The sequence below is a fragment of the Styela clava genome, chromosome 11 (assembly GCF_964204865.1).
Source record: "Styela clava chromosome 11, kaStyClav1.hap1.2, whole genome shotgun sequence".
Taxonomy (NCBI): Eukaryota; Metazoa; Chordata; class Ascidiacea; order Stolidobranchia; family Styelidae; genus Styela; species Styela clava.
The window spans coordinates 18,977,794-18,994,520 of record NC_135260.1 but is presented as its reverse complement, the minus strand read 5'-3'; the positions used below and the strand labels follow the sequence as shown (position 1 = coordinate 18,994,520).

Below are 16,727 nucleotides of genomic sequence, written 5' to 3'. Positions count from 1 at the left end.
TAACAATGCAGTCAGATATAATGGATGTTTCCCCGAGCATCGATTTTGGTTTAGTTACAGTAATCAAAAATTGATACCACAAAGGCTGTGATAAACCCGCCTAAAATTAGCTATATAAGTACCTATGAGCGACACCACGTTCATGGTTTTGAAATAGAATGATAGTTTTGAACATGTGAGCTAATTTGTTAGCGCCAACTCCCCAAAACACTCTCAAAACAAGAGAGCTACGCACAAATATATGAACACGTTAGACCAGAGCGAATCAGTCTTTACCGGTACCTTTGACGCTACCGGTACCGGTACCCTCAAAAAAGTTCTGAATTTCCAGTAGCAAGAATTTTGCAGAATCAAAACGTACAGCCAGTCATGACACCGACTAAAATCCGTGTTCCCATGGATAAAAAATGATACAGCAAAATTTTAGACGAAATATCAAATTTCATAGAATTCACGCAAAATTTTGAAATAAATAAAAGTAATAGCCTTCTAGCGAAGAAATTAATCTTTAACCACTGAAAATTTCAAAGCAATTGGTCCAGTATTCGAAGAGAAGAGCGATTTTTTAAATACGTGTCAAAGAACAAGAACAACAACAGCAACAACATAATATTGAAACGATCGTTATGGCCACTAAACGTGTCCAATAAGCGTTTGAAATTTTGCAATGAGAAAGTATAGGGATAATCTTCCAGGGGTCAAGGGTCGGTGAAACTTCTCTGAGATTCAAATCATAAAATCGACTTTGCAAAGACAGCAATTGCAATGTATTGCAAAATTTTGGGTATGTTTAAAACTCTACGTACTACAAGGACGCTCCAAAATGTCAAAATGTTCTCCCTTTTCGCGGGATTAAACATTTGAAGATCTGTTATGATATATCGTAATCAACAGTTTTTGATGTGCTAAGAATATTTTAGAAGAGATATCTTTTGTATTACGGCAATTTTGTTTGTCCCAGCCTTGCCAAACTTTTCTGAATATCTCTGTCAATCAATAAATTATCTCTTTCTCTCTCTGTTATCATTGAGTTCCCACGAAAAACCGTTCCCGCAAACAGTATTCGCGCAAATTATACCAAAGCAAAGTACAGTCCAGTCAGGCAGGAATTATTATTAGCAGACGGAAGTTTCGTGAGACATAAGTTTGGCAGTCCAGACAGTCTGATTTAGAATCCTGTTTCTTACAGACTGTTGTGCAATAGTGAGGTGGTTCATGTTATCAGTAGTTGTTAAGTCCTTGCATCTAAAAAAATACCTGCAGAACTCAGTAAATTGGGTAACTATTTCTATAACTACTGATGACTGGAACTATCGTCCCACAGATTGACAGACAGATGTTTCTGGCTGGACCCAGAAGGTTCAGACCATACAGGTTCGAGTAAGGCGATGTTTATCAACAATGCTATGTGATTGGAGACCTGGCTAATTCCTTCTATTATAACTGTTTTGTTTATGAAAGTGAAGTAATTTTTATTCTATCTAGGCTATCATTACAGCATTATAATTAACTTAAGGTACCGTATTTCGATATTACAATTCAGCAATTACAGAATTACCAAAACTGAAGGTGAAGTTCAAAGTTCCAATGTAAATAAAATAACACAATACTTGATTTCAACATAAATACTGAAATATGGTGGGTATAAAATCTCGGGTCTAGTGTAGTTTTGTACCTCAAGTACTTCCAGCTGTCCAGTGGGCGTATCATAACAATTTTTCTCATGTCAATCCTAACCCCCAACTGACTGCCTCGTCCAAAAATTACGTCACTACGATGTCACAATGATGTAATACTGTAATAGAGCTCTTCAAACAATACGAATTGTCATCCAAAACGCACATACGATCACTCCAAATATACCCCATTCCATTTGGTGTTTTTTTATTTGACGAGAATGCAGTAATGTCTAAAATTGACAATCCCTTTTTTTTTTACTCATTGTTTTCTTATTACTTTATTATTTGCAATGTTGTTTTGGCATACGGTATCTGAATATTTACACTTACATTATCAGGTGGTTAATAATTTTACCTTATTCAACTAGTCTGAAATCTAAGAACATGGAGCGATGACCAAATACCGTAGTCCTGTATATTATATCTTGGAATTATTACAATGGGTTCAGATGTTGTGAAAGTACTAAGGCAAGGAGTATGGGGATCTTTATCTGGAGGATGGTATTACGATCCGAGACATAGCAAATTTGCCAATGTTTTCCATCTATATGCGTGGTTGATATTATTGTGTCTTCCCTTCGTTTTTTACTTGGTTCCGGTAAGTCGATAGCCTATTCTGTAATCAAATTTTTGATGTATTCTGAAATGAGCAGTAGATTGAATGAGAAATCTGATAGGCGATTACCACAAAACCATGATTATACAAAATTGATTATTCTAATTGAAAGGCTGGGGAAGAATGTAATATGCTTGGAATGCAACAAAATTCTAAAATTAGAATAGATTTACAAATTAGGCGACTACAATAGCTGGACTATTTAATATTCTGGTATGAATAAAATTGGTACCCAGACAAAAATTATATTTTTGGTAAAAATTGGTATCCTTTGTTTTTGGTATTCCCTAACAATACTTTGAATTGCTAAATAACTTTCATATCACTATGCCATAAATGGTAAAAAAGGGAAGAGAATTGTTCTATTATGGATTATAATGGAAACGCATCTAGTTGGTTTGTTTAAGATACAGTATTTGATTTATAACAAACTCATTAGATGTCGAAAAATTCCTTCAATTTTTTCTTACTTCCCATTTTCCCCTCCTGTTAATTTAAAATAATGAGTTTCGTCTCTTTATTTAATTGTAATCAATTTATATATTCTCAACAGACATTCCAAGAACCATGGGCAGTTATTGTAACATATGGTGTTACAATTTTTGCGCTCTTTGCTGGAATAAAAATAACAAACTACAGACTCCACTCTATGTTTGACAAAGGGGATCCTGTCAATAAAAAAACTATTCCAGCAGATAATCAAAATATTGCTGTTGACCACCTGGTTTCTGAAGAGAATACAAGTCCAGTGGACTGGGATCAACCTACAGTTGCCGATGCTTTTCCAGTAGCTGGAAGCACAGAAGTTCTTGAACGACGGTTTGTGTATTTTTATTTTCTCCAGGCCAAGAACACTGGCCTCCGAACCTTTTTACCTCGGCGGATCGATAACCTCATATAACATTGACCTTGCCTACAAATTTTTGATGTCTTACCGAAGCATGCAAAGTGACCAAACCTTTCCTTACTAGGCTCTGCGGAAGCCTTCGGCGCTTTTTGAATAATGTGCCGTTTTCAATAAAACAACGTACAATCATATAGCATTTTCTAATCCTATATAATATGGTCTGAGGAAGACAAAAATGGGACACTGCTTGACTTAAAAGTCTTCGCTCGTATTTATTAAATAAGAATTCAAGTTTATTCACAAATTCAGCAGAATATAAATCACTTAACTCAGCAATGCAGCTTCGCCTTTTCTACTCGGTAAAGTAGTTGTGCCAGTAGATAAACAACAAAATTTCTTGCGAACTGGCAAAAAAATATTTGGGAACCACTGGTCTAGAAGATTGTTGCAGGCTCACAGTGAAAATCTGTTTTTGTTAGAGATTAGTAAATATTTATTATTATGCTTGTCTTATTTTCTGAACAAGTAAGCTAGATCAAATTATTCCAATCAATTTTGTTTCAGGGAAGAGAATGAAAACATTGTTGAAGTACACAAGGTAAGATCACAGTTAATTTTCTTGATTTTATCTTTATCAGATGAAACCAATATAACAATGTTGAATTTATCTATTTAGGAAGATGATGATCCAAATTGCAAAGGTGATGGGCCAGAAAAACCTGTGACAAAAAGAGGTATGTTATTAAGTTTTAAAAAATCAATGTCACCGACAATAGTAGCCATATTTTGTCAAAATAAAAAAGTCAAGAGTTTGATGGGTTGATCTCCTAATTGATCATATGTTGCCATAACTACGACCATCAAAATTCCCACTCCTGTGCTCACAGACTTCTGCTCTTCGAACTGACTTAGCTGAATGAAGATAAATCTTATTTTAAGCAACACCCAATTTCGACTGTGACTGTGATTTTGCATGAAACGCACATTTCAAACTCATTTACCTCATGCTTTTATCTTTTTTTTTTTTATTCATGTATTCTTTTTATGCCTACTAAGGAGTCAAAATAAACTTCCCTCAACTAATGTCTTTCTAATTTTTTTTTCATATTTGGATTGATTTTGATATGGAAGCAGGAAATTAATTTATTTATGAAAAAGCAGGAGAAACATTCTCGGGAAACTTGATTTACCTCCTTAGAGAATGCTTGAGTTCTGGAATGCTGGAATGAATTCAATTTTACTAGATTTAAGTTTTTTCTTATTTTAGATTTGGAGGTTGATGTTCACGTGGATTTAACAAACGTGAAAATTCATCCCAAATCTGCTGCAAAAGAAACTCAAACTGGTCTTCGAAAAAAGAAGCGTCGAGATCGTCGAAGAGCAAGACCTCAAAAAAGTGTTGCATTTGTTGATGGATCTCTATCTAGAGAACGAAGACTTAATATTGGAAGATGCGCCAGTCTGTCTTCTGCTACGAGTGATAGCGACAACACTGATGATGATGCTCCCTCTACAAACACTGATTCATCAGGAGATACTGATTCTGATGATGCGGAAAGTTCTGATCCAAATGGGGATTTTGAAAAAGGTTTGTGAATTACTGAGAATGAATAATCAAACAAACAAAAAAGGAGGCTGCGATGAAATTTAAAGCCAGAGGAGCAATGACAAATCAAAATGGTTCATTCTGTAATGTAATGCTAATATGATATACATAAATATCTTAAGTTCTTATTTTCTTTGTGGTATAACTTATAGATGGCCATGCTACTCGACATCGACAGAGAAGAACCAGAATGATCAAACGCCGAGCTGGTATTAGAGGTCACACCAAACATCCATGGTATAGTAAGTCTCGGCCGAAGACTGCTCTCGGAAATCATGAAGATGACAAAGATGAACTTGATTCCGATACCTCATCAGGTGAGTGCATTTTTTTCAAAACGAACTTCGCAAGCTCACTCTTCTACTCTTTTTATTTAATTGGATCAAATGCAGGAACAGAAATGATGGAGGAAGCCACCGTAATCAGTCAATGATGCCATGAATCACCACTGTTGTGATGAATTCAGCCATTCTTGTACACCACAATCATCCCTCTAATGCAAAATAGTTATAACCCATAGATTTCTTAGTAATTTCTATGGAAATGAAGAAAATTTATTCAACATTTGTGTTTGTCTGTTTGTGTATGATTGTATCCAGAGGATCTAAAATGCACAAAAGTCGTATTTTTTCCAGAACACGTTCCAGGTGTTATGAGTTCTTTGTTTGGTCATCATCTACAATTTACCTGAGCTTTTACCTCTATTACATCTGACAATTTTTTATCTTCAGGAGTCTTTTTTTTAATTGAATACAAAATAATTAAATCAATCCGACTTTCAAAGCAGGATCATCTCAAAGTTCAATAAGCATGAGAAGAAAACATACATCAGGAGAACGTTCTAATGAATCATCACAACATAAGAAACTACCTTCAGATCGAGAAGCTCGAGAAAAGCCTGTCGATGTTGTTGAGGTTAGTATTACATGAACTTTCATTTTGTTTATTTGTCACTCATGTATATGTTATTATTATACATCAGACTGAAAATAAAAGTCTCGATCAATCTATAACTGGAGTGCTAGTTATTTGTTAGATTTCTGATCTTATAGCCATAGAGTATGTATATATAAATGGGCGCTCCGGAAGTATTCGTACCAAGATATCGCACAACCTGAACAACCCCCAACCTGGTACACATACTATGTTCAGGTTGTGCGGCATCTTGGTATGAATACTTCAGGAGCACATATAAATGTTTACATTTTTTGGAATCTTTGGGATGGTTGTTACTTTGACATAGTCTCAATATTCATTAGATGAACGTTGAAAAAAGACTAGTTTGAAAACTAGAAGTTATGCCATAAAATAAGCATATCTTTCATGTATTAGTTTCATGTTTTCTTCCGATTTTATGAGTTGTAACTTTTAACAGATTCCTCAAGTTTTACTTGAAAACACATTGACACAGGAAAACAAGGATGAGTAAGTTGAACATTTTAAGTAGTTTTAAAAAAAAAATTGTTTGCTTTAACGTAATTTCAGTTGAGCGCTTAAATTGACAAGTCGGAATTAAATTTCTTGCAGATGTATACATTTGTGTCATGGCTATTATATTTGTATTTGCATGATTTATAAATTTTGTTATTTATGTTATATTATCTGCTTATTGATAAAGTTAAATCTTATCAAGTATAATCTTACCATGCAGAAATCAGGAGAAAGATGCACCCACTTCTGATCAAGAGCTATTGGCAAGGGATCCTGTCTGGAGAGCAAGAAGGGTATGATATTCAGTTATTTTATTATTCATATTACTAGTGGAAGTATAGTATGAAATATAATAAATTATTTTCCATGTATTTCAATGAATATGTCTCGATTTAGCTTGGTCACCTTGTTCAGTGGCTTTATTATAGTGTTAAATTTACAGTATCATATATTCGTAATATGCTTGTTACTACATGGTTGTCATTGTAAGTTGGAGATTTTGTGATACATCTCGACTGGTATAGTATTTTTACCATCTAACAAGATGATTTTGAAACTCAGTAGCTTTCTACATTTAATAAGGGACAGCTATCCAAAGATTGTTTGAAGTAATTGTGTGAAACCACATACTTGTCATAAACAGTGGCAAATTTTAAATAGGTTTTCGATTAGGATTTGTTGGTGTGTGCATGTTTGGAATCTTGCTCATGCCAGATTTTCATCTCAGATTCCATCATTAACTTTCTTTCATGTGAATTTATTAAATAATATTATTATTACTAAATAGGTTCCAATTTCAATCTGATCTAAGTATGTATGTTTATTTATTCAGTCTCAAAGATACAGTTCAGATCGAAGGTTACCATTTTTTCGCCGTCGTTCATACACTGTGAATTCCATAAGATCCAATCGAAGAGATGACAGGCGCCGACTTTCCACAGTTCCTCCATACAATGGTCGTCGCAGTTCCCCATCTAGACGTCCTGGTTCATCTCTTCAAAAGTTACTCAGTATGTGGTCTAGGGATCCTGTTCCTTCGTTAAGCCAAGGTGATGATGCACCTTCACCTGGACAAATATCCCCAGGACAAGTAATTGTGATTTCTATAATGTTTCTTTTTTCATTCTCCTATTTGTTTTGTCTAAGAACTTAAGATAAAAACTATTTGCAAGTTTGGCAATTTTTTGGGAATTGAATCATACATATTTATACTTTCTTTGGATTTTTCATTTTATTGCCTTACAAACGAAAATCTAGAATCCTGATGATATTGAATTGTGGTATTTGTCAGAATTTGATAAAAGTTTACAGAAAAAAATTACTCGAAATGGTGTTGATTTAAAATGGACAACTTCAAATTTGAATCAATACGACTTCTTCATTCTGATCATTGATTTTTCGGTTTGTTAGATTTCTCCGACTTCATTATACATACTGTATTTTGAGATCTCATTATGCAGTTTTTTGTAATTAACGTGATTGGAATATACTGTATAAACTGTGCTTTTTCTGGCATTATGAACATAATCAATATTGCAAACCAAATTTGTAGCTTTTCAATGGATGTACCATTGTCAGATAATTGTTTACTTCATCACTTTACTGAAACATTCTTGAAATTGTGCCTTTTTTTTCAGATACCAGTTGTATTGACAGGACATTCGGTGGACAATACTGTGTTTCTTGACACCAATAAACCATCTACTAGTGTTAGTTTTTTTCCACCAAACATTGAAGATTTACCATCTGACACTACAAGTGGAAAACTAGATGTTTCGGAGACCAATATTCGTGGTAGAAACAGGTCCGAAAGTGGATCTCATAACTCAAATCCACATTGCAATGAAATGTCTGGGACAAGCCCAAAAGCTGGTGGAGACTGTGATAAACCTACATCATCTAAAAGTAGTCAAGGAAAGGAACGTAAAACTCGGCCACGAAAACCAAAACGCAGTCGCACTTCTTCAAATCCTCCTGGTCCTACAGGTGATGCAAGAGCGGATTTTGAAAGAATGGACGAACATTATCGTGCATTGTATGGCATGACTGCAAGACCTCCGTCTTCTGACCTTCTCGCTACATCTCACAGAAAATCTTGCCCTGAATCTAATGAAGACGATTCAGAAGATATGAATAAATTTGTTACAAATTTACTCGGTGCTCAGGCGAGTTGGCAAGGCGCACAGCAAGCAAGTAAGTGCTTATTCTTTATTGTTTGATATTATCTCTCAAACTTCAATTACTAAACCTACTCTTCTGTTTTTATCAGATACTTCTTCGATAGATCCTGAAACGGGTGCCAAAGAGATTCCATTTAAGAGGTTTGTATTTAATGTTTGTTTTCAGTTTCTAATGGCATTTTTATAGTCGTTGGTCTGTGACAAATTTTCAATGTAGTATTTCATGTACTCATATCTTCTGACAAAAATCTTCATGTGAATCCTGCAAAATAATTTTGTTTTTTCATTAGCAAAATACCTGTCACTTCACTTCGTATCCAAAACAACAGAGATGTTTCAGCTATAGATGGACCAAGTTTGGACAAGGTGGGGTGACTTTTTTTAAGATACCGTAATTGAATGTACTTAGGTCCTATCTATCGTGTTTCCCCGGATTTCAATTTTCTTTTTAAAGATAACACTAGGGCTTATTTTGGGGGGATGTCCTTTATTTTCATTTATCAAAAACAAAATTACAAAGTTGAGAATTACGAGATTTTCAAATATACAAAATATGAAAACCGATATCCATTTAATTATAAATAACACGTTTTTGTTTAAAATAACTACAAAACATAGATTATTGATCATTTAAGATGTGTGGTAGAGATTCCTTGCTATCGACTAGGTTTAGGGGAAGGCTTGTAATAAAATCATTTTTGAAATTCAGGCTGGGTCTTATTCTTGGGGAAACACTGTAATAGCGTTGTATGGGGGATACACAGCCCTTGCTTTCCATGAGACTTTACTGCTCATTCCTTGAGAGTATACGAAGCTTGGTGGTATAGAACATTGGTTCCCAACCGCCGGTCCGCGGACCGGCACCGGTCTTTTTTGCCGGTCCGCGAAAAAATTTCGGTGTTTTGTTGTTTTTATACCGAGGACGAGGTCACGTTGGTTTATTACGCAATTTCTCTTCCGCCGTCATATTGCGACATCTAGGCGCCGAGTAATCATACTTTTCGCTTTTTCGGCTCCGATTCATCTCGAATGCGCTCCGATCTCTTTACTGAAGACGAGGTCGATTTATTACGCAATTTCTCTTCCGCCGTCATATTGCGACGTCTTTCGCGACATCTTGGCGCCAAGTAATCACACTTTTTGCTCATCGTGAATGCGCTCCATCAAATCTCGCAAGATTCAGAAACCTAAAAATTGGCACGCGTGCCTTTTCTGATTTGCATGCTTTTCCTGATTAATATGACCATCCAAATAAAACGTTATGCATATTTTTTTGTTCAAACCAAAAAACCGTCAAGAAAAGTATAATACTCCAGTAAAATATGGCAGGTGGTCACGAGGAGCGAAAAAAAGCTGAGATCTTTCCCAGTATCTTTAGCAGACAAAGTAGGATTTTGAGCCTGGTGCCAAATTAGCGACGACTTTGTCATTGTAATGTAAATTCATTCCGTTTGAAGCATCGATCAACTGCAGAGGGATTGATATGACAAACCCAATGAAAAAGCTTGATTCAAATTGTGATTCTACTTTACAGTCCAGATTTAAAAAAGAATCACTGTCACAATTTTGGATATCTCTTGATAACGAATACCCATCGCTAAGTAATCGAGCAATCAAACTGTTGTCCGTATTTTCAACGAGTTACTTCTATTTTTATTACTTATATATAAAAATATTTTCATCACTAGCAAAGCGAAGCAAGGAAATTGGCTGCACGCCGCTGCAGTGCTACGTGTTGCAGAAACTTCCTTGAGGCATCGTTTGCAATCCTATATTGGAAACTAAACAGCAGGAAAATTTTCACTAGGGTTAATTATGTTTGTACATGATTTGACATGTACATTTTTTTATGTGAGATGTTTTATGTGTGCCTTCCTTACGCATAATGGGTGCCCAGCACTGCATTTCATTACGCAAATATTTTTGGCCGTCATATTATTTGATAGTTTTTCTTCTTGTGAGCTGTTTTTAAGTTTGCCTTTTTTGTCCAGACTCTAGACTCTAGATGCATATTGAGTGCCCGACATTGCATTGTATTACGCAAATATATGTTATTCTTTTATGTTCCGGTCATTTCAATTTTTCGCCGGTCCGCGAGTACATTTAATTTAATTTTACCGGTCCGCCAGGGTAGAAAGGTTGGGAACCACTGGTATAGAATATTTGTGGAGTATGTAATTTTGAAGTGATTTCTGTCTGCTGTTATTCTAGCGTCTATGTGTATTGAATTCTTTATCAGAAAAAATTTGTTGGGAATTGTTTTTTTCAAAACCTTATCGCAAATAATATCATGTAGAAGTGGCCTCATGTACAATTTTGGGTACTCCTGTAGTATGTGTAGGGTTAGGCCATAATTTTATTCCGATTTTTCTTATTTTAGTTCTATTACGAGTTCGGAGACTGTCTATGTTAGTCAAGTGAATATACCCCCTTCCCATAGGCTTCAGTCCCTTTACACAACTTGATGTAAAGTAGGCGAACAAAATTAGTTACCTCCCATATTGGTACACAGTACACATACCTCTGGAGCGCCCTATATTGTTGTTTGGAAATTACTTTTAAACTCTTGTAAATCTTCTTACAATCATTTTCAGCCTTCAGCAAGTCTTCCTTCTACGTCGTCTCATTCAAACAGAGCAAGACATTCGTTGACAACTTTGTCTTTATCTACAAATGGTGAGTTGAAATCCATGTTGAAACTCACTAAATTTGGATAAATATGAGTCGAATTGACATTGGAAAATTCCATCTTGCATGAAACCAATGTTTTTTACGAAAATCAAGCTAGGATGTTTTTACATATTGACCAATGACAAAGTTTACTTTGGCATTAATACCACCTATTTCAAATTATTGTTGCAACTAGATAGGGATTTTTAAATTATTTCAAGTGTCATCTTTGCAGTAAATCACATTTCACCAAAATCTAAAAAATTTTGACTCAAGTCCATGTTGTCTTAACTCAAGTCTCCCAACACTGAATGTGAAAAATTTGTAACTACGGTAGGTATCAAGCAGAGACACTGGTACTCTCGTAGTGTGTACCAGGTTATGGTTAGGCCCTAGTTTTCTCCCGATTTTCCATTTTAGTTCTATTACGAGTTCGCGGACTGTTTGTGTTAGCCTAGTGAATATTCCCTTGCTCATAGGTTTCAGACCCTTTACACAACTTGATGTGAAGTAGGCAAACAAAATTAATTACCTCCATATTGCCCTGATCTAAAAAAATGTTCCTTTTTATACCAGATGCTAGCGGACAACGGCATGCAAGAAATACAGCTCTGAGATTTAGTGTGCCACCAGGTAGAACTAGAAGCAATAGCGGTAGAAGAGTTCGTCATCCAGCTGGAAACAGTGGATCACATTCTCGTTTAACATCAAACACGAGTGAGGAAGGTGTTATGGCAACGTCGCAACAAATTTCTGCTAATAGTTTGTGAGTTCGACACTTGATTAGTACTAAATAAATGGATGAAGCTATAGGCATACAATTGTTTGGTCTCTTGGAATTTGTTAAACAAAATTGTAATTAATTGTGTTAAAAAGTATTTGTGATGAATTAAGATAATCCACTTTATTATTCCTTTATTATTATGTTTTGCATTTTAAGGAATTTATCATTTTTTCAGCACAAGTACTACGGAACTACTGGGGAACATACATGATGACATTCCACCAGAAGTTGCCGAAAAATTAGGTGAAACAGAAAATGATGCCAGTGCTCATATTGCTACAGAACATGATGACACAACTGCTGGTGCTACACATGCTTTTCAAGGTTTGAATTTGATTCATAAATCGGGAATATTTTTTGTATGACCATCATTTTTTCGTGGAAAAAATTGGTTAAATTGAAGAAGTCCAGGATTTGAACCTGCGATGCCACCATAGTTAGGTCAAACGCTTTACCCAACTAGGCCGAATGCTAATGTTTATCATTTTTCAATGCTTTGTAATGAACATATCATTGAAGTCTGGTCCATTTTATGTATGGTTATATAAATAATATCTCTTGCAAACTGTAAACTGTTTGATTAATATTAGGTTAGGTTACCCATTTTACTGGACAGTTAGGAGTAGCAATATCTGGTTTCAATCGCTGTTTGAATGGTCTTCTTTGTAGAGGGTCTATCAGAATGCCATATAGATAACAGGTTTGATTTTTAAGACATCTACACAAGATGTGTACTGCAAGTCAAATTGAAACATTTCATGTAAATGCTTTTTTTCCAAATGACTCCACTAGCCCTAATAATAAAACTGGTAATTATGCTAAGATCTGTATTAAGAATCTGTATTTGTTCCACAGATGAGTATGGTAATTGGTTAACATATACATTTGGAGAATCCAGTGGAACAGCTCATATGTTGTCAGCTGCATCAACAAGAAGGACAAGCAGATCAAGAAATAGATTGATAACTCGTTATTCACTGTAAGTTCATTCAATGAGAAGTTATGCTTTATTCACACTGTAAAATTAAATCTTTTCTGATTAAAATTTGACGGAGGCTGAATTACGATCACTCCTCTTTTATTCAGGCAAAGTGGCGACACTTCTGATGAGGCAAAAAGTCCTCCCACATCCAGAAGAGAACATCGGAATAGTGGTAACAGTGGTAGAAGAATTACATTCCCAAGTATTACCAGGAGATTAAAGTAAGTTCTGATTTCTCTACTATTCTTTTAAGTCTCTACAAACTTTATGTACTCGGGGGCTAAATATACACATTTCCAGTTGAATGCGGCCACATTAAACTTCAAATGATGGCACTGGCACACTTGCAGTGTCGAAAGCCTGCCACAACGGGACATGTTTAGGCCACTCTTAATATATTATCAATACATTGTTTTCATTTACTTATTATCAATGTAAAGGATGATGTTGTTTTTTTGTCATGGTCCAAGCCCTGAAATTAAATGACAACTTTGTTGCCCTGCGGTACATCGTCCAAATGCCGATCTGACAGGCGAGTATGAAATTTATTCTAAGTGTAATGCATTTTAGATAAAGCCGCAGCTCACGGGCCCCAGTTTGCCAACCTCTGCTTTAAGTATTATCAAACCTGTATTTTGTTTGAGAAGATTTGCTTGTTTGCCCTTTACCAGTAGTGTGATAGCAGTAGAATGATCTCATCTCTTATCTAGCTCAAGGACAGGAAGAAATGAATTGTCCAATTTCTTGGAAGAATCAGACTTGAGCGGAAGTTTTACACAAGCTGAATCTCCTGAGATATCTCCCTTGGACTTTATTGTGAGTTTTTATTACTTTTTGTTTCTTTTATAAGCAGAAATAGCCTTTTTCTGCTTAAATTCATAAGAGGTTAAGTCACTTCATTTTAAGACTATTGTGTTGTGCAATCACAAATGTCCAAATTTTGTCAAATTCATTTAACTTGTTAAAACATCATGATTAATATTAAAAGTTTTTGAATGTTAAATTTGGCATAACCATGGCGTTAACATGCAGCAGAATGAGTACTCCATTCTTTGCAATATTTTTAAAATGGAAAATTGTTTTCAAAATGTCATTATTTGCCATATCAGCTTGACGCTAACTATATCATGATTTGTTGTGAAATTCTAAACTATTAAATTTATTAAATATTGAAAATTTATGTGAGCAAAGCTCGACACAAGCATATGCCAAGATATCATTCTGTTCTCTGCTGTCAAGATTTCAAGGAATTGGGAATTTTTTTATAATTATTTATTAGATATTTATTTATATTTTTCTTTATCAGCTCAACAGTGCAATGATTCCTCCTCGTCGTCCAATAACGCCAAAAGTGAAACTTTACTACAAATTTAATTTTCTTCCCTGTAAATCTATAATTCTTCAATATGATAGACTTGCTCTTCATGATTTATTGGACAGGTACATCTTGTTAATTCTTATGTATAAATTGGTAATTATTATGATTATATAAAATAACAATCCAAATAGGTATCTTTGGTATTTTTCATATTGTTTTTGCTAGGTGATACATAGGTTACATAGCAGTTGTATAAAATTTATATTATTTAAAATGTTATATAGTCTGATATATGAAGGCAAAAAATAATCTGAATTTATAAGGTTGAATGAAGAGAGTATAAGATTTTGGCACTAAATGAAATTTGTTTATTCATGTTATGCCTAACTCTCTCCTTTATTCTGAAAGTTGGAATGGTTATTTTCGTAATATATTTATCATAGCTATGTCCCATTTTTGCCTTGTGGTTCACTCTGACCAAGTCTCTGATATTGGAAGCATTGTTCTGTTTGCTGTTTGTTACCTAATCGCGTGGGTTCGCAGGTTCGAATCCCATGCGGGGATGGTCATGTGCAAGAGGATTGCTGGACTCCACACCGCCGTAGGGTGGTTCACGTAACCGCTGGTCGGTTACAGCTTCCTCCACCATCAAGTCCATGTTTCCGAAAACGAATAACTGGCCAACTAATCCCATACCGACATGGACTGGTAACCGGACAAGAGGCTGTGGTTCGTCATATGATTAAGTCGTCTAAGCAGCTTTCCTCTCCCCCGGGACAAATATGTAAATCCTATTTTAAATGTTTTAACTCATTCTAATTGTCTTTGCTAGGAATCTTCATCTGTTTGAAAATATCTTCTCTGTACTTCTTGCTATTATTGTTGCCATACTTGGATTCATTCTTTTGCAAAGAGGTTTCTTTTTTGATTTCTGGCTATTGTGGTTTTGTGCTGTCATAGCAACTGCTCAGTATTCTCTCATTAGGAGTGTTCAACCTGATTCTGCGTCACCTACTCACGTAAGTAAATTTTGAGGAGATTGGTGGCATTCATGATAGGTGTTTTGTATGGCAATGTCAGGTTTTGAATTATGTCATAACGAGCTTGTATATTTTTACTCTTCTCAATAAAGTACCAAATACACTTGTGTGGTATAATGATACTAAGAATAGACTTATTATGAAGGCATATAAATGTTTCTCTTTCTTGTCCTTCTGAAGAATGTGAGCTAATTGTTCACAGCGATGCTTATATAAATTTTAAAGATTGAAAATAAAAAAAATTTTGATATCAGAAGTGTTTTTGTTATGAGACATTTTTTATTTTTGATCTGAATAAAACTGTAGAGTCATGATCTATTTATTTTGGCGTCCAGTTTTTTTGAACAATTTCTTGCGCCCTGCACTAGGTGATGTGTTTTTGATAAACAATAGGAAGACTATATTTCAGTATTGTAATGCCAATACGAATTCAAGTTATCACATTCACAATATTTATTTTTTTAACTGTTTATTTTCAGGGACATAATCGGACAATCGCATACAGTCGTCCAATCTATTTCTGTATTCTGGCTCTTCTTATTTTATTGTTTGATTATTTGGTGACGAATCCAGCTTATCAACCAGACACATATCTGTATGCAAACATGAGATTTACGAAAGAAAGCTGTATTCTTGCAAGAAGTATTTTAATTTGTAAGGGCATTGATTTTTTTTATATAATGAAGTAGACCTTTTGCTAAATTATTGTTCATCTTGTTGTTGATAAATATCGCTTTTTTTCGCAATAAGTGGACTGGAACGATTTTATATTTTAGTACTTCAAAATTCCAAAAAGTTGCCAGGAGGCTATATGTTCCATTTATTTTTAGGACTACGGTGGTCGGATTTCAACTATTTTGCTATTTATTTAACTATGTTTAATTAATGGGAGCACTGTTCTGACATTTAACCGTTGTGGCATAATGTCAAGCTAATCCGCCACCTTCTCAAAATCCTGGTTCTCAGTTAACACCTTACTTGTCCAAATTTGAATTTCTGTAGTGATGGGACTAAATATGCAATTTTGATTGAAGCTTTTGAATTACCATATAGCATAGGTTATTGTTGGACTCTGTTAGTCATTAGACTTCCGTTTATATTTAAACGTTCTCTCTTGTTTTCTAACGTTTTGTTTACCACCAAGTTAATTTTTTTTCCACTTTTTCTTTTTTCAGTTTTGATAATGACCTTGCCTTTCATTTCTCTTTTGGGTTTATTACCTCAAATGAATACATTTATAATGTATCTTGCGGAACAAATTGATATTCATATGTTTGGTGGTACAGGTGAGTTTGCTAATCTTATTACTTACAGTGATTATTTCAGCAGAATTACTATGGCAGTTTTTTTTCTTGAACTTTTCCTGTGTGTTTACAAATTAATGTTTTCCCAACATATATATTCATATTGCAAAATATTTATTTTGAGTGTTTCAGAGCAGGGGTGTGCAACCTTTATTTAATACAGGAGGGTCAGATAGAAATATATGGGTGAAACTGGTGGCCGCACCCCAACATAGGCTATCTAGTAGTTGCAGACACAAAAATTTGGGTTATTGATCTTGAAACATGCGT

General features: G+C 34.8%; 1 protein-coding gene across 2 annotated transcripts in view; it reads left to right on the top strand.

The window, feature by feature from the left end:
• Positions 1-2,021: 2,021 nt before the first annotated feature.
• LOC120346917 (pecanex-like protein 1) overlaps positions 2,022-16,727 on the top strand; it is a 36,497-nt gene continuing 21,791 nt past the window's right edge. Inside the window, exons 1-23 of one of the 2 annotated variants that reach the window (XM_078117659.1) lie at positions 2,022-2,277; positions 2,849-3,114; positions 3,707-3,740; positions 3,819-3,876; positions 4,410-4,730; positions 4,901-5,065; positions 5,536-5,663; positions 6,124-6,173; positions 6,400-6,472; positions 7,012-7,269; positions 7,817-8,372; positions 8,449-8,500; positions 8,650-8,725; positions 10,954-11,035; positions 11,606-11,795; positions 11,989-12,137; positions 12,669-12,792; positions 12,900-13,016; positions 13,506-13,611; positions 14,102-14,235; positions 14,946-15,132; positions 15,633-15,807; positions 16,329-16,439. In XM_078117659.1, the coding sequence (XP_077973785.1) occupies positions 2,119-2,277; positions 2,849-3,114; positions 3,707-3,740; positions 3,819-3,876; positions 4,410-4,730; positions 4,901-5,065; positions 5,536-5,663; positions 6,124-6,173; positions 6,400-6,472; positions 7,012-7,269; positions 7,817-8,372; positions 8,449-8,500; positions 8,650-8,725; positions 10,954-11,035; positions 11,606-11,795; positions 11,989-12,137; positions 12,669-12,792; positions 12,900-13,016; positions 13,506-13,611; positions 14,102-14,235; positions 14,946-15,132; positions 15,633-15,807; positions 16,329-16,439 (3,571 nt within the window). In that variant the 5' untranslated portion in view covers positions 2,022-2,118. Of the gene's footprint in view, positions 2,278-2,848; positions 3,115-3,706; positions 3,741-3,818; positions 3,877-4,409; positions 4,731-4,900; positions 5,066-5,532; positions 5,664-6,123; positions 6,174-6,399; positions 6,473-7,011; positions 7,270-7,816; positions 8,373-8,448; positions 8,501-8,649; positions 8,726-10,953; positions 11,036-11,605; positions 11,796-11,988; positions 12,138-12,668; positions 12,793-12,899; positions 13,017-13,505; positions 13,612-14,101; positions 14,236-14,945; positions 15,133-15,632; positions 15,808-16,328; positions 16,440-16,727 lie in introns of both variants that reach the window. The other variant, XM_078117658.1, reaches the window with a different exon arrangement.